The sequence below is a fragment of the Bombina bombina genome, chromosome 4 (assembly GCF_027579735.1).
Source record: "Bombina bombina isolate aBomBom1 chromosome 4, aBomBom1.pri, whole genome shotgun sequence".
In the NCBI taxonomy this organism is placed as follows: Eukaryota; Metazoa; Chordata; class Amphibia; order Anura; family Bombinatoridae; genus Bombina; species Bombina bombina.
Window position 1 is genome coordinate 964,590,063 of NC_069502.1, and position 22,804 is coordinate 964,612,866.

At 37.1% G+C, this 22,804-nt stretch overlaps 1 protein-coding gene across 1 annotated transcript; it reads right to left on the reverse strand.

Moving 5' to 3' along the window:
* Window positions 1–14,448: 14,448 nt before the first annotated feature.
* On the reverse strand, window positions 14,449–22,531 carry LOC128657603 (cystatin). The gene is made up of 3 exons (XM_053711982.1): window positions 22,200–22,531; window positions 20,260–20,367; window positions 14,449–16,042 (listed from the first exon to the last, which is right to left on the reverse strand). Exons 1-3 carry the CDS (start codon window positions 22,416–22,418, stop codon window positions 15,965–15,967), a joined length of 405 nt encoding a protein of 134 aa, XP_053567957.1. The 5' UTR covers window positions 22,419–22,531; the 3' UTR covers window positions 14,449–15,964.
* Window positions 22,532–22,804: the final 273 nt, after the last annotated feature.

Sequence of the window (22,804 nt, forward strand, 5' to 3'; positions counted from 1 at the left end):
GATGGACCCGCTCCGCACCAGAAGGATGAAGATAGAGGATGCCATCTGGATGAAAACTTCTGCCAGCCTGGAGGACGACTTCTTGCCGCTTGGATGAAGACTTCACCCGGCTTCGTTGAGGACTTATTGCCGCTTGGATGAAGACTTCTCCCGGCTGGATGAGGATGGATGTCTGGTCTTCCAAAACTGTAAGTGGATCTTCGAGGGTTAGTGTTAGGTTTTATTATGGGTTTGTTGGGTTGGTTTTATTTTTAACTTAGGGTTTGGGCAATGTAAAAGAGCTGAATGCCCTATTAAGGGCAATGCCCATCCAAATTCCCTTTTCAGGGCAATGGGTAGCTTAGGTTTTTAGGTAGGTTTTTATTTGGGGGAGTTGGTGGTGTGGGTAGTGGGTTTTACTGTTGGGGGGTTGTTTGTATTTTTATTTGCCAGGTAAAAGAGCTGTTATCTTTGGGGCAATGCCCCGCAAAAGGCCCTTTTAAGGGCTATTGGCAGTTTAGTTTAGGCTAGGGGTTTTATTATTTGGGGGGGGGGGGGCTTTTTTATTTTTATAGGGATATTAGATTAGGTGTAATTAGTTTACATATTTGATAATTTCTTCTTTATTTTGTGTAACTTAGTGGGCTTTTTTTGTAATTTAGTTAATTGTATTTCATTAATGTAATTTATTTAATTTTAGTGTAATCTTAGGTTTAACTATAAAACAGGTTAGGTTTTATTTCACAGGTAAATTTGTATTTATTTTTACTAGGTAGTTAGTAAATAGTTAATAACTATTTACTAACTTGTCTACCTAGTTAAAATAAATAAAAACTTACCTGTGAAATAAAAATAAAGCATAAGCTAGATACAATATAACTATTAGTTATATTGTAGCTAGCTTAGGTTTTATTTTACAGGTAAGTATGTATTTGGTTTTAAATCAGAATAATTTAGGTAATAATTGTAATTTGTAATTTTTATTTGGAATTATTCTAATTAGGTTAAAGTTAGTGGGTGTTAGGTTTAGGGTTACGTTAGGGTTAGGGTCAGACTTAGGGTTAGGTTTAGGGGTTAATAACTTTAGTATAGTGGTGGCAACATTGGGGCAGCAGATTAGGGGTTAATAAGTGTAGTTAGGTGGCGGCGATTTTGGGGGCAGCAGATTAGGGGTTAATAACAGTAATGTAGGTTGCGGCGATGTTAGGGACAGCAGATTAGGGGTTAATAAGTGTATGTAAGTGGCGACGGCATTAGGGACAGCAGATTAGGGGTTAATAATATTTAACTAGTGTTTGCGATGCGGGAGTGTGGCGTATAGGGGTTAATATGTTTATTATAGTGGCGGCGATGTCCAGAGCGGCAGATTAGGGGTTAATAATTGTATTATAGTGTTTGCGATGCGGGAGGGCCTTGGTATAGGCGTTAATAGGTAGTTTATGGGTGTTAGTGTACTTTGTAACACTTTAGTTATGAGTTTTATGGTACAGCTCTGTAACGTAAAACTCATAACTGCTGACTTTCAGGTGGCGGTACAGATCTTGTAGTTATAGGCTGTACCGCTCACTTTTTGGCCGGACAGGAAAACTCGTAATACCGGCTTCGTTGAGGACTTATTGCCGCTTGGATGAAGACTTCTCCCGGCTGGATGAGGATGGATGTCTGGTCTTCCAAAACTGTAAGTGGATCTTCGAGGGTTAGTGTTAGGTTTTATTATGGGTTTGTTGGGTTGGTTTTATTTTTAACTTAGGGTTTGGGCAATGTAAAAGAGCTGAATGCCCTATTAAGGGCAATGCCCATCCAAATTCCCTTTTCAGGGCAATGGGTAGCTTAGGTTTTTAGGTAGGTTTTTATTTGGGGGAGTTGGTGGTGTGGGTAGTGGGTTTTACTGTTGGGGGGTTGTTTGTATTTTTATTTGCCAGGTAAAAGAGCTGTTATCTTTGGGGCAATGCCCCGCAAAAGGCCCTTTTAAGGGCTATTGGCAGTTTAGTTTAGGCTAGGGGTTTTATTATTTGGGGGGGGGGGGCTTTTTTATTTTTATAGGGATATTAGATTAGGTGTAATTAGTTTACATATTTGATAATTTCTTCTTTATTTTGTGTAACTTAGTGGGCTTTTTTTTTGTAATTTAGTTAATTGTATTTCATTAATGTAATTTATTTAATTTTAGTGTAATCTTAGGTTTAACTATAAAACAGGTTAGGTTTTATTTCACAGGTAAATTTGTATTTATTTTTACTAGGTAGTTAGTAAATAGTTAATAACTATTTACTAACTTGTCTACCTAGTTAAAATAAATAAAAACTGGGGGAACTTCCGGGTGGCGGCCATGTTAGGTCGCAACTATGGGAGCTGGAGCATTTGCTAAACCTAATCTACCAAATATCTATGAATATTCGAGACATCTAATAATTTTATTAGTATATTCTGCTTTCCTAAAAGTTGAGGATTTGACGCAACTATTTACTTTCACTCCAGCCCCAGTGTTCCGGGACAAATAGAGGTCTTAGGTGGAAGGGTGAGGACCTCACAGAAACCCCCCTCGGCGGTAACGCTCCTGGACCCGCCGAGTAAGCAGTGCTCTCTTGCTTGTCACTGCGTTTTCCCCTACCCAGCTTCTTAATATGGAGACCGCTACTCTTCTTAATCTGATCGCTACCTTATTGGATGACCACCGCATGGCTTTCCTCCGGTCTATCCACAAGGCAATCAGTCCCTCCTCTAATAGCGGCTTTACAGAGAGTCCTGCTACCGAGCATGGAGCGGCACAGAATGTGGTTGGTGCTACTGAAGCCCCCCAGCAATCAATATCAACTTTACCTTTGACTTACGGCTCTATGGATGTGGACGGCCTGGCTCCGTCTAGCCCCATACAGGATTTGCCCGATCTGCCGCCCCAACAAGATGGCGCTCACCTGACTAAGTGGAACCCGAGAGCAACGGATCTGCAAAGGCTTCTCTCACCAGTAACACTTACCTGGTTTTTATCAGCACTGGATTCGGATGCCTCTCTACAGATGAGTCCCGAACTGATTGACATTTATCCGGTATGGGCTGCAGTCCTTGAACTTGCAGAGAAATCTGGAGTTGGTTAATCCTCACATATCTTATTGCAGCCAGTCTAGATAATGGCATAATGGGACAAACTAACGGCCGACTTGGGGACACATAATTGAATGAGGACTGTTCTTTTATTTAATCAAAGGTGTTGCTCCATTTATAAGCTACTTTGGAACAATAGGGAACAGAGACTTGACTTTCCGAATCAATCTTCCTCACAACCGGCACCTCTGGCGACATTGCTACTGTTGAGTACAACTACCCTTCTCATGTGTACTGTTTCTCGAAAGATAGGAAAAGGCTGAAGACTTAACAACAATTTTTGTAATGAACCTATGTTAGTATGTATTTATACGATAGTTAGGATGTTCTTTCATTTTTCACTCTTTGCACCTAAACTCACATAGGTTAAAGGACATTTACAAGTGGGTTATGTGAAGCTTTTTGCTTTAAATGTTAAACTCAGGTTCATTTGCATGTAATACCATAAGTCTGAAGTGCAGCTTAAAGATATAGATTATAACAGTATATATATATCTAATGTTTATGATAAAAGTGGGACTCACTATTTGGGTGCTCAAGCTTCCTTTGATAACACTGATGCAGAGGTTGTGAGTCTGTACATTTCTTTAGTAAGTCAAATGTAAGTTCACAACTTTTTTTTTTTTTTTTTCTATCTAACTTCCTATTTGAATTTGAAAATGTGGTAAAGCAACCCTTATATGCTCACAGCAAATGTTTTCTTTGGTCCTACAGTTATGCATTTTACTATTTTGGTCTGTGATATTCTTGATAGAGTTTACTAGGCAACCAGTTGACAAGGGAGAGCAGAGATAATCTCTATAAAAGTTAATTTGTATTCAATGTGGGAGGCTGGTGCTCACCTAAGGGCCCTGGGGGGCATAGGAGTTGGAGGATATCGCTCATTTAGACTAGTATAATTTTCGATGTTAACAGATCATGCTCTCTTGTCTATCTCATATACTCAGGTACTATATATATTTGCAGTAAACAAAACTATTGCTAATAGTAGTGATCATATGTTGGTTATAATAACTGTAGGACATCTCTGCTTAGATATGTTTATATTCTAGTTTTTTGTTGATTTTGTGGTGAGGAGTTTGCCTACATAATTTTGTCATAGTTGCAAAAAAAAAAAAAAAATGTGGTCCTTTTCTGTTTTAGATATGTTGTTAGCAATCCATATAACCACCTCCCCCCCAACCACATGTAATGTACCTCCTAGTTATGGAGTACGAATTAAGCGGTCTACCTTTTTTATACCGCAATCATAATACTAATAATCTTTACTCTAATAGCTCAGAATCAAGAGGCCTAGATCCTCTCTTACTTAATATTTTTCTCTGCATATCTTATCAGCCATATATTATTGTTTGTTTACTGTTCATCCTGGGCTTTAACTTGACATTACTTATTCTCAGTGTGATATTAACTAAAATCTGAGGTTTAGACACAGTTTTTTTTTCTTTTTTTTTTTCCTCTCAATGGCATACTGTTGAAGTGTTTTTTTCTCTCTTTATTACAGCAACTATAAACACTACTAGCATCTTGATAGTTAAATAGCAGACGTTGTTTTTTAATATGTAATTTTAATGAGCAACGTAATTAATGTACCTTGTTGCTGGCGATTGTATAATGCCAATATAATGTGCTGTAATTCTTTGTTTGTATGTCATAATTTCTCTTTACCTCAAATAAAAATTATTAAATAAAAAAAAAAAAATAAATAAAAACTTACCTGTGAAATAAAAATAAAGCATAAGCTAGATACAATATAACTATTAGTTATATTGTAGCTAGCTTAGGTTTTATTTTACAGGTAAGTATGTATTTGGTTTTAAATCAGAATAATTTAGGTAATAATTGTAATTTGTAATTTTTATTTGGAATTATTCTAATTAGGTTAAAGTTAGTGGGTGTTAGGTTTAGGGTTACGTTAGGGTTAGGGTCAGACTTAGGGTTAGGTTTAGGGGTTAATAACTTTAGTATAGTGGTGGCAACATTGGGGCAGCAGATTAGGGGTTAATAAGTGTAGTTAGGTGGCGGCGATTTTGGGGGCAGCAGATTAGGGGTTAATAACAGTAATGTAGGTTGCGGCGATGTTAGGGACAGCAGATTAGGGGTTAATAAGTGTATGTAAGTGGCGACGGCATTAGGGACAGCAGATTAGGGGTTAATAATATTTAACTAGTGTTTGCGATGCGGGAGTGTGGCGTATAGGGGTTAATATGTTTATTATAGTGGCGGCGATGTCCAGAGCGGCAGATTAGGGGTTAATAATTGTATTATAGTGTTTGCGATGCGGGAGGGCCTTGGTATAGGCGTTAATAGGTAGTTTATGGGTGTTAGTGTACTTTGTAACACTTTAGTTATGAGTTTTATGGTACAGCTCTGTAACGTAAAACTCATAACTGCTGACTTTCAGGTGGCGGTACAGATCTTGTAGTTATAGGCTGTACCGCTCACTTTTTGGCCGGACAGGAAAACTCGTAATACCGGCGCTATAGAAGTCCCATTGAAAAATGACTTTTTGAAAGGTGCGATAGTTGCGTTGCGTGATGGCCAAAAAGGTGTGAGGTACAGCTGTACCTACAAGACTCGTAATAGCAGCGGTAGTGAAAAAGCAGCGTTATGAGCCATAATGATGCTTTTTCACTCATAACGCACAACTCGTAATCTAGCTGTGTGCCCTCTATAAAAGGACAGTCTACTTGAAAAATGTTATTGTTTAAAAAGATAGATAATCCCTTTATTACCCATTTCCCAGTTTTGCATAACCAACACTGTTATATTAATACACTTTTTACTTCTGTGATTACACCTTATTTCAGTTCTTTTGACAGACTTGCATTATATCAGTGCTGGTTCATAAATTACAACACGGGAGTTAGCACAATAGTATCTATATAGCACACATCCACTAGCACTATCTAACTGTGAAAACTGTCAAAATGCACTGAGATAAGAGGTGGACTTCAATGGTTTAGAAACCAGTTTAAACCTACCTAGGTTTAGTTTTTGATAAAGAACACCAAGAGTACAAAGCAAATTTCATGATAAACGTAAATTGGAAAGTTTAATTAAATTATTTCAGCATAATGAATTACTACTCTTGTTATTGCATTTATATGTTTTCTCTATCATATTTGTTTTGCTGAAATTCTCCACCAAGGGCTTCAAGAAGAGGGCTGTAGTATTTAAGAGTGGATTGAAAACTTTGGATTTAAAAAACTAGCAGGAAACAAAAGCGTATACATTTCTCTCATATTCTCAAAAAAAGTGCACTGATTTGTGGAGATTATACAATGTATTTATTTATGTTTAAATCTCTTTATTATAGGTATAACAAGTATAACAAGTATTAGCACATCTTTGGAACAGCCAGTTTGTAATTGGTTTAACAATCAGAACTTCATGCTTGAGATAGTCATGCAATAATAAACAGGGTCCGTATAGTTTACTTTTGGCAACAGTTGTATCTAGTAGCTCTAACATAGACTATAATAGTGTTCAATGGCTACATGCCAGTTAGTCTCTATATCGGGTTAGACCCTGTTTTCCATTAGAGTCCGGGTGGTTCCAGAATGTGAAATCTCTTAAGTCCCATTTTTCATAAAGGTATAACAATAAGGTGTAGAAAAAAGGAAAAAAAAAAAAAGGAAAAATAAACGAAAAAGAAAAATTATAAACATTTTGTAACCTTAATTAACTAAATTTGAATGAAAAAGAAAACCTGCCCTCTCTCCTTCCAGTTTCTCTAGGACTCTTAAAATCCGGTTTAGGTAAAAAAACAAGAAAAAAAAGAAAACAAGAACAAAATGGTTACCAAGAGTCTCCCCCCCCCCCCCACCTCCTCAGATCAGCAATTATATCTCCTCTCCTCTATATATCTAGAAGACAGGAATAAGTAACTAAATCTCAGTGGTTAGTGTCCTATTCAGTGTCCAGTAAAACCAAACCTTCTCAAATTGTGCCTGTGTATCCATTACCTGTGAGGCAGATTCATACATGCGGTAGGTTAGGGAAATTCTATTATAAACTTCCTCCCAAGGAGGCGCTGAAGTCTTCCAATATTTTGCAATACAGGTTCTGGTAACCATGCAAATGATTCTAATAAATGTATTTAACTGTTTGTTGAATTGTGGTAGAGGTACATGTAACAGGGCTTGAATCGGGGACAGCTGAATATTTTCCTCTAGGACGGAGCTAAGTAGACTTGATATTTTATTCCAGATTACTTGTATTGTCTCGCATTCCCACCACATATGACGATATGAGCCTATTTCCCCGCAACCCCTGTAGCAAAACCTACTTTGATTAAGTGACATATGGGCAGTCTTAACCGGGGTCAAGTACCATCTGAACATGGTCTTGAGTGTGTTCTCTCTCATATCTGCACTTAATAAACCCTTACAAGCTGAATTGAACATATCATCCCACCAGTTTTTATCTTTGTCTATATTTAAGTCTCTCTCCCAGTGTAGGAGTATCGTAGGTTTAAGTGAGTTACTGGTTGTTTGGATCTGAATGTACAGTTTGGAGATGGCCCCTTTTGGTCTATGTTTGGATTTAAGTAGGCACTCTAGTGCGGTGGAAGTGCCAGGCTGTCGATCTCTAGTGTAGTCTTGGATTGCTGAGTTGACTTGCAGGTATTGGAACCATTGTAGTTTAATTGGGTCTAATTGAGCCTGAATCTGATTAAATGTCTTGACTGTCCTACCGTCCATCCAGTCTGCTACCCTGTAAAGGCCTTTGTTAGCCCATTTGTCTAAAGTATAATGTAGGTCTCTGGGAAGTAAGTATCTAATTGGGTAGACTAGCGTTTGGTTGGGTAAAAGGTTTTGTCTTTTTGTCCAAAAGGACCACATGTGAGTAGTGTGCTTTGTGATTTGTAGGCCTGGTTTGTCAGTAAGGTCTTTCACAGTGTGCCTGTTCCATAATGTATCATCGGGATAGGTGGAGTCTCTAAGTTCAGCTTCTAGGTTAGGCCATATGACCCCTTCAAATCTTCCCCCTAATATTGTCGACTGGGCTAACCTTGCTGCTCTGTAATAATCTATTATGTTAGGGGCTCCCATTCCTCCCAACTCACGGTGTTTTGTGATGAGCGCAGTTGCTATTCGCGCCGTTTTGTTCCCTCTAATGAAGGCCACTAGTTCCCTTTGTATCATTTTCAGGTCAGTTATTGGTACCTTTATCGGGAGGGTCCTAAATAAGTATAGTATCCTGGGCAAGACTGACATTTTAATTGATGCCAATCTGCCCAGCCACGAGAAAGTGTATGTCTTCCATTTGTGTAAGTTTTTCCTGATTTCTTTGTATATAGGTTCATAATTATATTTATACAGTTGGTTAATCTGAGGTGTTAGGTGTATTCCCAGGTATTTAATTGAATGAGTAGCCCATTTGATTTCAAAGTTAATTTCTATGACTTTCTTGGTGTGCTGTGGGAGTCCTAAAGACAGTGCTTCGCATTTATCGAGGTTAATTTTGTACCCTGAAATTTGGGAAATTTGATCCAAGAGTCTGTATAGGTTGGGAATTGATATAAGGGGTTTGGATATTGTTAGAAGGATATCATCGGCAAAGAGTGACAACTTATATTCCTGATCTTTGATTTTCACGCCTGTAATGTCATTTGCTAGTCTAATTTTTGCCGCCAGAGGCTCTATACATATTGCAAAAAGGAGAGGGGAAAGTGGGCACCCCTGTCTCGTGCCATTTAGAATGGGAAAAGTCTTGGATTTGTAACCTGAGATGGACACTTGGGCAGAGGGGTTTGAATAAATTGCATCTAAAGCTTTAACAAAGGCTCCCCCGAATCCCATCCGACGCAGTACCGCCGACATATATCTCCAGTCCACTCTATCGAATGCCTTCTCCGCATCCAGTGAGAGAAGCAGAGAAGGCATCCGAGTCCCCCCCACATAATCTATTATATTCAGTAATCGACGCACATTGTCTGGTGCTTCTCTATCTTTTACGAACCCAACTTGGTCCGGGTGGATCAGTTTTGGGAGAATGTGTTTTAATCTATTGGCTAGGATTTTGGTCAGGATTTTCAGGTCCTGGTTGATAAGCGATATGGGGCGATAGTTTGCACATAACTTATGATTTTTACCTGGCTTAGGTATCACTATTATTTTTGCTTGTAACATATCTTTTGGTATACTATGCCCCTCTAAAATAAAGTTGCAAAAGTCTGTAAGGTGTGGGACTAAAACTTCCTTAAATGTTTTGTAGTATTCCCCTGCAAACCCATCTGGCCCCGCTGCTTTCCCCATCTTGAGGTCTTTAATGACCGACAAGACTTCTGCACTTGAGATTTTGGCATTTAATATATCGTTGTCTTCTTCTGTGAGTGTATGTAGCTCAGTATCCCTCAAAAATTCAGACGTTTGGTGTTCTAGGGTATCAGAGTGTGTCACCTTATTCCCGTCATACAGAGTTCCGTAGAACTCTGCAAACGCGTCTGCTATGTGTTGCGGATCGGAGACAGTGGCGCCACCTGTCAGCAATATAGAGGGAATAATAGATGCCTTGCATCTATCTCTTAATTTGTTTGCTAAGAACCTGTCGGGTTTGTTAGCGTGGATGTAATATTGTGTATTTAGTCTCTGGATTGCTCTACTTGAATGGCTATTCAACAAGTTAGCTAATTTGTCTTTCTTAACTGTGAGGGTAGATAGAACTTCCTTCCTCCGAGTCAGTTTGTGCTGTTTCTCTAAGTCTGATATTTCTTTATGAAGTTGTGTTAATTGGGCTTTGTACTGTTTGGTCCTAATGGATTTGTCTTGGATGAGTAATCCTCGCATGTATGTTTTATGTGCTGCCCACGGAGATATCGGGTTGGACGTGGACCCTTTATTGAGTTCCCAATAATCAGTTAGTGATTTGACCATTTTATCTTTATGTATAGGATTCTTTAAGAGTGAGGGATCGAAAGTCCAGGTCCTAGCTCTTTGGGTGTCTACAAGTCCGTCCAAGTGTAGGGAAAGTATAGAGTGGTCCGACCACACACATGCATGAATCGTCGATGTCTGGGGGGGTGGCTGTAAAATCTGGCTAATATAGACATAGTCTAGTCTCGTGTACTGTTTGTGGGCTGCCGAGTAGAAGGTCGTGTCAGAAGTATTTCCGTAAAGCGTGAACCATGTGTCAAATAGTGCATGTGGGGCTAAATGTTCCTGGATAGAGTTCACTATTTTGTTGTGTCTAATACGTTTAGCTGTAAGTTTGGTTTTGGATTCTATAAATTTAGTCATGGTAACATTGAAATCTCCTGCCAATATAATTCTATGTTGGGACCAGTTAGTAAGTAGGTTGGAAACATGGCCGAAAAAGGAGTGTTGGTTATCGTTTGGCGCGTATATGTTACATAGAATAACATCAGTCTCATCGAATTGTCCTTTAACTATGAGGTATCGCCCTTCCCTATCCGCGACAGTGGATTCGTGTTTAAAAGCTAGATTTGCATGGATAAGGATTGACACCCCTCTTTTTTTAGTCTCTGTGATTGCATGGAAGTGCTGTGTGTAATTTCTGGCCCAGTATTTTGGAATTATATCCCTAGTAAAGTGAGTTTCCTGGAGGAATATAATGTTAGCCCCTAAGTGGTGATATTGAGACATGGCAGTTCGTCTTTTAACATTAGAATTTAAACCTCTCACATTGTGAGATATAAGGTGTATCTTTGGGATCATGACGTTAGTGTGTTATGGTGCACAATCTTTGACAGCCTAAAAACATGAACCTTTAGTACATACAACCCTGATAGGATGAGAGATTCTACCAAGAAGGTGATTGTGTGATGCTCTGATCTGGGGGGGAGAGTACTCCCGGCAACCTTAAAAAAAATAGCAAATGTTAGTAAAAGAGTATTAATGAAAAACAAATAGTAAAAACAAGAATATTTTGGCAACAAACAATTTAAAAAAATAAATTGAACACTTGTAACAGTCCGGGTGTTTAAATGCCCAATCATATACATATGTTCAACATAGGATAGTGCAGTTTTTCTAAAATAAGCATGTGTAGTATATTTGGTTTATATCTTTACATGGTGTAGACCTCATTACCGTAATAGTATGAGTAGACCTTATCCCTCTTTGAGAGATGTACAAAAAAGATACACTTTATTAACATTACCCAGTGGAACAGTTCACGTTTTAACCTTTTTCTTTCTCGCCACTCTGGTCCACTTGGCCCTTCTGGCTGGGTTCTGTGGTTCTTTAGTTGCAAAGTGTTGTGGAGAGGAAGAGTCCTCCGGTATATCAGGTGGGTCAATGTTCAAATATTGACATATCTCTGGGATGTCTTGTGGCGCTTTAATGGAGAACATCTTGTGGTTGTGGGAGATGTGCAAGGCAAAAGGATACCCCCATCTATATGGGATATTTTGCTTCCGTAGTATGGTTGTTAGCGGGCGTAGTGAGTATCTTCTTTGGAGGGTGCGGACACATAAGTCCTGGAAAAATTGAATTACCTGTCCTTGAAACTTAAAGGGTTGGTGGTTCCTGGACGCTGACATGATGGCTTCTCTGTCAGGAAACCGGGTCATCCTGACAATGACATCCCTAGGCGGGAGGCCCTCTTTCGGTTTTGGTTTTAACGCCCTATGAGCTCTTTCCATTGAGAAGTCAGATTCCCCCTCCTCACCTGTTATGGCTTTGAAGAGGCGTATCAGGTAGGAATGTAGGTCTGAAGTCTCCACATTCTCCGGAATCCCCTTAAGCCTGATATTATTTCTTCTATTTCTGTTTTCTAGATCCTCCATTTTATCCTGGAGGTCTAGAAGTATTTGTTGATGGGATGCAATAGAGTCTGAGTTGACTGCCACTCCCTCAGTTAATGTCTCATGTTCATTCTCCACTGCCTCTACCCTATCTCCCAGCTCAGACAAGTCCTGTTTGATTTCAGCTAGGCTACTTGTGATTGATGAATGAAGATTATCTATTTTGTTCATTACTTTCTCAAAGCCTAGGGCCATATCTTCCTTAGAGACAAGTGTGTGGAGGTCATCTCTTAACATGCTCACCCCTTGCTTTGAGGCGTCTGTAGAATGTGAAGTAGGAGTGTGGTTCCCTTCTTCTATCTCCCCCATTGGCTCTGTTATTATCAATCTCTTAGATGGTTTAAGGAAATTATCCATTGCTGTGGATTTCAAATTTTTATCTATCTTTGAGGGTTTCCTGGTCGTCATGGCTGAAAGCTGACCCGGTGCCCCGCAGGAACAATAAAGTCTCTTTTTAGTTGTTAGCAGTCAGACCTCCTCTGTAATTGATGCTGCTGTAAAAGTGTAAGTCTATGGCTGCACCTTGTCTCAGCTTTTATAATGCGAGCTGGTTCCTGCTGCGTTATCCCAGTTCCCTCTTATTGTTTCTATCTCCCAAGCTCAATATTGCCACCAGGAGCACCAAAGAAATGGGGGAGCGGATTTATGTCCTCCCTATACCGCCAATATTATATCTAGTGTGGCCCCGCTATATTACTGAATGTCCCTCCTGACTTTTTAGGGCAGTTGTAGGCCTTACTGTGTGTATTGTCAGCCGTGCTCAGAGACCTCCCTTACCTCTGATGCGGGAGTATGTTTGCCTTGGTTCCCAGCGATGCCGCTCTGAGCCCGTAAGTGTTCTGTCTCCGCAGCTCGTGTACGCTGATGTGTGGGGATTTCAGTGATCGCGGTACTTGTCTTGATCTGTTCCCACTGTCGGGACTTCCCGCGTCGATCTCCGGTTGTTTACAATCTGTTCCCCTCGGCCACTATGGGACCAGTCTCCACTCGTCTTCTATTCGCCAGCGCCAGCCCAACCTGAGCAGGGCCCCAGGCAGAGTACAGGCGGGTTGGCCGTCGAAGGGGTCCGAGCTGTTTGGCGGGCAGGTGTGAAGTGCCGTAGGCCTCAATATTGTTGTGCTCCGTAGTTCAGGTGCTGTTACCCCAATGAAGCCGTGGGGGACAATGTCTCTTCCCAGGTGCTGCTTGCCACAGTTTTCAGAGCAGTAGGTCAACAGAAAAGCATGCTTTGCTGATAAAAAATTTAAGTTCTGCACGGAGCTTCCAAGCTAAGCTGCCATCTTAGAGCTTGGTTAGGCTCCTCCCCCACAATGTATTTATTTAGCACCTCTTATTTTGATTTTCTAGTCTGGAAGTTTTTGGTAGTTGTGTCCATTTCTATAAATGTATGAAGCATAGTCGGAAAGGCTAAAGGGAAACTTTCGGATGTAGTGGGTGTAAGAAGGCAAAACGAGTGTAGGAGGAATTTATACATCTGAAGCTGTATGGTGGAGGAATTATTGAACAGGCAGAGAAAGGGGGAGGGAACATTTTGTTGAATGTGAGTTTGAAAAAAAGGAAAAGATGCATTTAGAACAGGGGTTTTCAAACTTGTCCTCACGCCTCCCTAACAGGCCAGATTTTCAGGATTACCTTGGGTAAGAGCAGGTAAAATAACCATATTTACTAATCAGTTGATTATTTTACCTGTGCTCCAGTTCACATATCCTGAAAATCTGGCCTCTTAGAGAGCCTCGAGGACTGGATTTTAAAAACCCTGATTTAGAACAATGGAGCTGTTAGGGGATTATAGCATCTACATAATTATCAGTAATTGAAAGTAATGTATACACAGGCATCTTCTTTATTTTATTTCTTTCAGTATAGCTGGATGTGTGAACCCAGGAGTTTTGCAAAAAGCAGTTTTAGCAAATGGATTGCTGAAAAAACTATAACCCCTTAGTGTATCATATGCATAAATAAAGACAAATATAAAACGTGTCATGAGATATATCAACAGTGTAAATTAAATTTCAGGGTAGAGTAGTTATCCCCATTAATCAATACATATCATTACGGGATACTTTGTATGCCTCTAAACCATTTATACAAAGCCTGAGAAACCTAAACACCTGATAACCAAAATAAATAACCTATTTTCAACAAACTCAAAATGAATGTTTCACAGTGCAATATTAACCTGGTAATCCTTTCATCCATAAAAGCAGAAGTGAGATCTGTCAATAACAGTGTTCTATGTTTTACATTTTCTTTAATTATCCTCTATAATTAATGATCATTTTACGGCATTTTCACACCTTTTATGTGCCGGAACTATACATTAATAGCAATACATGACTTCCATGCTTTGTCAATCTATCTTATAATCATATCCTTTAAACCTGCAGTATTTGTATTATTTCTCTGTTTTATAATGAATCACATGAAATGTGTACAGATCCATCATATTCAATGGAATTTGTTGCCATTTATTTCAGTTTTCTTTTCCTTTATATATTACAATAAAAATAATGTGCTTATATATTATATCACTTACTGCATGGTTCAACATTAAAATATTTACAATTTAAATTAATAATAAAAAATGGCAAAGCTTGAGAACAGAAATATTTTATTACAACATGAAGAAAGAAGACAGCAAATTAATAGAATAAGAAAATATAATAAACTATTCTGCAGGTATTCCAGTATAATATACACTGAATCTGTTTAGTAAATTATGTTCTCATGTGTTCTGCATTCTGCAATCTCAAATATCAAATGATTGTCTTACCCATGTTATGCTGAATGAACGATGACATCTATTTATTATTCATACAGTATGTTGTCACATTGTGTTAAACCTTTTGTGATATTATATAATAGCATAATGAAAACATATACATGTTCTATAATGTCTGCAGATAATGGCAGTCATATGAAACAAATATAATCTACAGTTTATAATTTGTAAAGCACATTATGTCAATGCTATTCCTTATCAAAACCAATGTTATATAAATCACACTGCAGGTCAAATATCAAAAAGGCTCCAAGTAACTAATTTCTCAAACAACAGGCTTTATCATTCGCGTTACTATGTTTAGCAATACATCAACAATCTCTTATTGGTGTTATATAATCTAGCTCTGGTTAAATGTTACAATATTCTCATATTGCAACATAGTGGATATGGCACTAAAGTATTATTTTAAGGACTTTATGTTTCCAAAATATATGAAAACAATGCATTGATTTTTCTTTGTCCATTTATTTAATATTATAGGCATTAGCTCTTTAAAAGAATATGTCATAATATAAAAATATTATTTATATAGCACTTTTGTACACAAGTGCATTCAGAAGCTTAATTGATGATCAACAGCTGTTAAAGGATAGCTGTTATTATGATTAATTATATTTACTCAAATGTGCCACCCTTGAAAGCGGAAAGGCTGAATTGGCATTACAGGCACTAAATTCCTTCATCTCTGAGGTTTCAACATGTTTCACAGTTGGATACTTAAACAGCCTATGGCGCCCATTTATAAAGCTCCGAACGGAGCTTGAAGGGCCGTGTTTCTGGCGAGTTTTCAGACTCGCCAGAAACACCAGTTGCTCCATAACCCTGTCTGCCTGCTCTGATGAGGCGGACAGGAATCGCCGGAAATCAACCCGATCGGGTTGATTGACACCTCCCTGCTGGCGGCCCATTGGCCGCGAGTTAGCAGGGGGCGGCGTTGCACCAGCAGCTCTTGTGAGCTGCTGGTGCAATGTTAAATGTGTAGAGCATATTGCTCTCCACATTCAGCGAGGTCTTGCGGACGTGATCCGCACTGTCGGATCAGGTCCGCAAGACCTTTGATAAATAAGCCCCTATATATCTTTACAAGAACTGTTTATAATATTCACACATCTATGTCTCATCTACACTTTTGACCAATCAGAAATAGTTAAATGAAACATTATTCAGTGTGATACATAATTACGTAAAATAATAGTGCATTTTTTAAAGTTTTCTGACGTTCAAGGCAAAGTAATTGCTTTTGTAATGAAGAAAGATTGTGACTATTTCCTTTTCCAAAAATCATCAAGGAATATTTTCTTTTTAATTCAAATCTTCATGGCAGTTTAGCGGCAATAGCTGTTTTGCAATTCGGTTATGGTCTTCCAAGGAACCCTCAGAACTTGGAATGTGCACCGTTTAATCTGTATAAAAGAAATACATAAGTTTTCTCCATTTAACATTAATTCACCTTCTACATTAACATTTAGAATTATATACATATATTTTCTAAGCAATGATTATAAAATTTGTTTTTTGTCACTTCACACCATCTTACACATCATGTACAAAAAGAGAATGCAATTGCAATTACATTGCAGCGTTATTCAGCTCTCTTCTTCCCACGGAGCATGCCACTCCCCCCTCCTTCCTCCCCCCTCCATGTATCTTCAGCTCATTCCTTTCCCCTCCGTGTAGCATCAGCTGTTGCTATTAACTAAAACAACAGTTCCTCTCAATAGTGCAGTCAGACGTATTTCTTCTAGCTTAGAAAAAGTTTTGAGCTTTTTGAAAATAATAAAATGCATGCACAACAGAATATTTATTTATATAAATAAGAGGCACATATGAAAAATGTTCATAGAGCTAATTACAGCACTCAGCACCACTGTGAGAGAGCATTCTTGTAATCCTCATGTGCATCACGTGACTACTGTGCCTGTGAGCAACGTGCGTTACAACATGGAAGCACACATAGCAGCAATGAGCTCAGTATCACCATTCTGTTTAACAACACTTTTCTTGAATACAATGGGGTAAGCTGCACAGACTGCCTAAAAATCCTTTATTACTAAATTTGTAGTAGATTTATGGACAGAGCAGAAGTTAGTTTGCAGAATCTGCATCAGGTGTTTAGTGTCCCTTTAAGTATCTACCTACTTTAATTGGAGAAATGTATAGAAGCTTGCAACGCCCGAGACCCTAGTCAAAAAGAATGATCTTTCAAACTAGTCATCAGAAGCCATCCTGAAGCACAGGACGTAATATTTAAATGAGATGACTCTAGAGTCATTTACTGGCTGTTCATGCTTGTGAAGTAATCAGTAAGGTAATCTGCTAATCATTCTGAAGTCATCACCCAACATGTTTTACCTTATCTGATTACTTTACAAGCCTGATTGCTTCTAAAGTATTTTGACAATCATCAAATGACTCCAGGATGGTCTCTAAAATAATCCTGTTTGTCTTGGGGAGAAAGTGGACATATTGGTATAAAGAAACGTGTCTAAGGTTTGTTTTTTTATGACTATATACTTTTGAACTGTCATGCATTTCTTATCTTAAATATATCTATATGGTAACTTCAATCCATTTGATATAGTGCTCCTTCTGTGGACTTTGTTTCTAGATGTCTTATGTGGGAAGTGGGATGGCTGTGAGCTATACAATGTGAAATGGCCCATAGAGTGTTATCTATAGGGATAAAAGGGAAATGGCACTTACTTTACACTAAATAAATAACACTACTTTTTATTGCTTAAAGGATCCTCTAACAAATGAGATAATATGTATAAAGCAACTAAACATTACATATCTGGTGTTAAAGCTATTAGCCTTAGATAGAAAAGCCCAGTATGTACATTAGACCATTGATAATTGGCTTGAGCAGCAGCTACATATCTAACGGTTGCTAAATGCTATTTTCTTTCCAAGATGGTAATAACAAAATGGGTCTAAATTAATGCTCAGCACTTGTAGCTGATAAAGGGCCAATAGGCCAATATCGGCCAATAGGAATGCAAGGGTACCCCTATATAAAAGGGGTACCTTACATTCACTATTCACTGTGCAGTTGGAGACCTCATAAAGAGGGAGCTCCGTGTTGAAGATCAGAAGAGGACAACCAACACTGTTGCCACCGCCATTGATGCCGCTACGGGGATGAAGATAGAAGATGGACCGCCAACACTGGGATGAAGATGGAAGAAGATGGACCCACGATGAAGATGCAGCGCCGCTGGGATAAAGATGGAGTGCAGCCCATCATCATCAGTGAGTGCCAATTTTGGGGTTATTGTTAGGTTTTTTGTTTGTTTTTTCGGGGGTGGGCTTTTTTTTAGATTAGATTTTTTTTTGGGTCAGCAAAAGAGAAGAATGCCCTTCCAACTGCTCTTTTAGGGCAATGGGTAGTTTAGGATTTTATTTATTTATTTATTTATTTTGGGGGGTTGTAATGTTAAGGGGTTAGTGTTTGTTTTTTAAAACAAAAAAGCAATATTTTTTAAGGGGTATTAGAAAATGATTATTAATATTTTTTTGGTAATTTCATTAATTATTTTTTTAAGGGTAGTTTTAAAAAAAATTGTAATGGTAGGGTTTATTTTTTGTAAATGTTAGATTTTTTTTATAATAATGTATTTTTGTAAGATTTGGTTTTTATTTAATTTTACAGGTAATTTTTATTTTATTTTAAGATAATTAGGATTTATTTTAGTATAGTTATGGGTATGTTAATTTGGGTTAGGTTAGGGGGTGTTAGGTTTGGGGGTTTAGATGTTACTCAATTACTTTGCGTCGTGAGGGGATGGTGGTTTATGGGTTAATAGTTTATTTAGGTACTTTTAGTTGTGGAGGGGTGGAGGTTTAGGGGTTAATAGTTTATTTAGGTACTTTGCATTGTGGGGGATAGCAGTTTAGGGGTTAATAGTTTATTTAAGTACTTTGTAATTTGGGGGGATAGTTGTTTAGGGGTAAATAGTATTATTTATGTATTTATTGTGATGTGAGGGGGATGGCAGATTAGGGGTTATTAGGCTACGGGATTATGGTAGGGTGTTTTGTATTCGTGAGTAGGGTGTTAGGTTTAATTAAACTTTTTTCTCCATTCATTTCTATGTGGGAACACATGCACGCCCATTCGAAAACTCCGCTTCTGATTTTTGTGCTTTTCGGGCTACCGCTAGCACAAAATAATGATTTTTACAACTTGTAATACCAGTTGAAACCAAGAAGAGCAAAAAGCCTAAAGCTAGCGATGTTTTCTCTAGTGAAAAATTTAGATTTACCACGGCACTTGTAACCTAGCCGTTAGAGTTTCATGTCCCTTTATATACAGATACTTTCATATACATATTTAAATATGTATGTGTGTGTGTATAAATATATGTATATATTTGTGTGCAGATATATTTATGTATGTATATATGTATTTACAGACAAATATACACACAAATACATTTGTATACATTACACACACACACATATATATATATATATATATATATATATATATATATATATATATATATAAGTGCTTTGGAGTCCTTTGCAGTCAAGCAGATGAACATGTAGAATCAAATGTATGCAATATTCATATTTAATAGCTAAAAGGTGTTTAACTGTGTATTTACTGTAAATATGTTCTAAGTATTGTTAAATAGATATTCATATATACTTGCTTGTATATAAAAATGTTCTATGTGAAGAACATTGGAATGTGAAATATTAATATTTCATGTCAGGTAGGTGCTTTTGGTTAAATGTGATTGGATTTGTGTGTGAGTAAGGGTGTTAGTTTGCCACTTATCTCGCACTATTGAAGTCAATGGGGAAATACGTTAACGCGGTTTTGATATTCCAAGTTCGGCTTTTTGCATGCCTCAGGTTAGCACACGTGCAAAAACGTTTTACTTTCAACTTGTATTATGCAAGCTACCCAACAGGCACAAAAAGCCTCCGTCTAGTGGAGTTACCACGCAAGCTGAAATAGCAGACTTAGTCATGTTATCTCTATTTTTTTACACAAAGTATAAAAGTTAGGTATTAAAAATGTTAATTAATGCTGAGGGAGATCAATTTGCAAAACCAACTTTTTCAGATACAAAAATATCTCTCCTTTTACTACCCTCCCCACAAGGAGGTTAATTTACCCTGAGAATACAAAGATATTCACATTTTTAGTATATGTTTCAAAAGCAGCTATTTTAAATGACAAAATAGTGGTAAAGGAGTTATATGCAGGGGTTAAACCCATAGTTATATACAAGCAATAGTGCAAAAATAAAATACTGTCACATATTAGAGCTTTTTCTTTTTGCAGTTTTATATCCCTTTAAAAATGTGTAGCTGGTATCAAGAATTAAATCCGTTTTTATTGTTGTGATATCCAATACTTCACACACAGATTACTGTTTGAATCTATAAAGAATGGATGTAATGATATATAGATCTCTGGGATATTTGGTACATTATCACTATATAATAGTCAAGATACAGTATGTACAATCCAATTTTAATTGATTATATTAATTTGGATATTTAACTTTCAAATTCACAGTTTGCATTATTATATTTTAATGAAAAATAGAATGACATTAGAGAGTAGATTTCATTTTATATTTAAGAAAAAAGAAATCCTTACCTTTGACGTATTTTTCTCATTTGGACAGACTTCTGGAATTGAGTCTGCATTTGTGCATTTAGTAGTAATAACATCTACTTCCATTAAGTACATCATACCAGCCACCACCTAAATTAAAAAAAAAGATATATATTTTATTTATATCTATCTATGTGTCTGTGTGTCTGTCTACATGAGAGAGTGTGAGTGAGTGAGAGAGGTAGATAGATAATTATAATTATTATGAGTTATTTGTAGAGCGCTAACAGAGAGATAGATAAATGAACCAATTAATAACCCAAAATGCATAATGACTTTGATTTCGGAACAAAAGGCAACTTTGGTCCAATTTGAAGGATTCAAAAGTAGTTTTTGATGTACATGCATGGGAAAAGTGTCCAAACAGAAAAAAATATAAAATTAAATAAAACAGAAACCAGAGGCATTATTAATAATTAAGCCAGTTTTTTTCCGCCTGGAAATTGTTACACAATTAGGCCTAAGAGTATGTGCTTATATATTTCCCTATTTATAATTTGTCTCCATCACAAATATTATATTTCTTGTTAAATGTTATTTTGCTCTTCTCCTTTGCTTTTTGCAAGGGAGTTAGCATACATGTGATTCTCATCTTCAGACAGCTGAAGTTACATTACTGGATCTCATTCGGTTACGCTGATGAATTGCAAGCAATAAACTTAGCTATGTTCACTTTCCATTCAAAGTACAAAAAAGCTCATGCCGCACAAATCACAGCTTTGTTAAGGTTGTCTGATTCTTTCTATTGTATGGTTATGTGAAAGACATTTAATCTGATAAAGGAATAATAATGCATTTTAAGAGCAATACAGAACAAGACTAAGAAAGTAGTGGCTAAAGTCATTTTAACTGAACATTAATTACAATTTGTATTTGCTCATTTCTAAATCTGTTTGAAACAAATTAGAATATACCTGCATATAAGCAGAAAGTATTTTAAATAAGTGATAATTTGTATAATTTACCATGTATGTGAATCTAGCTTATACAATTAGAACAGAAAATGAAGATAAACAAAGAATGTATCTGAAAATGAGGATATTTCTTGATAAATTAGTAAAAAAAAAAATTTAATATATAGGTTTTGATAATCAGGATGTCATATAAGTTATTGCACGTTCAATAACTACAAATAAATTCCATGCTATGTTGTTAATTAAGCAAGAAAAGTATTGGCTAGTTAAATACAGAAATAGGAATATCAAATTCTTGTTATGCCTATAAATGTATTTATCCTCAATATATCATATTTAAAAAAATAATATTAACCATAAGCAGAATGAAATGGGTAGCAGCACTGTCTTTTTTGAATAGGTACAAACATTTATTTACCCCGAAGGAGAGTTTGAACTCATTTTTGGCAGTCCTTAGAAAAGTAATACTTGCAGCTACTTAAAGGGACAGTCTAGTCCAAAATAAACTTTCATGATTCAGATAGAGAATGTAATTTTAAACAATTTTCCAATTTACTTTTATCACCAATTTTGCTTTGTTCTTTTGGTATTTTTATTTGAAAGCTAAACCTAGGAGGTTCATATGCTAATTTCTAAGCCCTTGAAGGCCGTTTCTTCTCTCAGGGCATTGGGACAATTTTTCACCACTAGAGGGTGTTAGTTCATGTGTGTCATATAGATAACACAGTGCTCACGCATGTGGAGTTCAGGTGAGCCAGCTCTGATTGGCTAAAATGGATGTCTGTCAAAATAACTGAAATAAGGGGGCAGTTTGCAGAGGCTTAGATATAAGGTAATCACAGAGATAAAGAGTGTATTAATATAACTGTGTTGGTTGTGCAAAACTGAGGAATGGGTAATAAAGGGATCATCTATCTTTTAAACAATACAAATTCTGGTGTAGAATGTCCCTTTAATACACTTATTTAAAGATAGCTTTTTTGTCAATGATGTAAATTTGATACTAACCTTCTTCTTTAGTTTGATGGTCTTGTGGACTCTTAGGATGTAGTCACCGTTATTTGCTTTGTTGTACTCTTCTGTCGCAAATTGTAGGGCATTCTGGACATGTGGATCATCCTCCTTCGCATCAAACCAGCCTCTCAAATTTGTTTTTTTATCTTGGGCAAAGGCTTGTACTAATATAGACAAAAGGACTAGCACAAACACAGTCCGTAAATAAGCCATCAATATCTTTCTTTGTTTATTAAATTTCTAATTGAATTTGTTACTTTCCTAGTAAGAGAGTGAAGAGAACATAAATTCCAGTATATAAGTATCTGAAACATAAAAAAACTGCAAAATCCTTCCCTTAAATAGTGTACCAGGAATGTAGCCAAGTGAAAAAAAATCTAAGTAATGGAAATTTCCTGAAAATAACTTGACAGGATTTCAACATTCTCTTCCCCTGATGACTGTACTGCCCACACACAGATCATTTAGAAAAACAAATTTAAAATTGACATATATTAAATCATTACTATATTCGTATTACTCAATCTCTTAAAAGGACAGTCTACAATAGAATTTTTATTGTTTTAAAAGATAGATAATCCCTTTATTACCCATTCCCC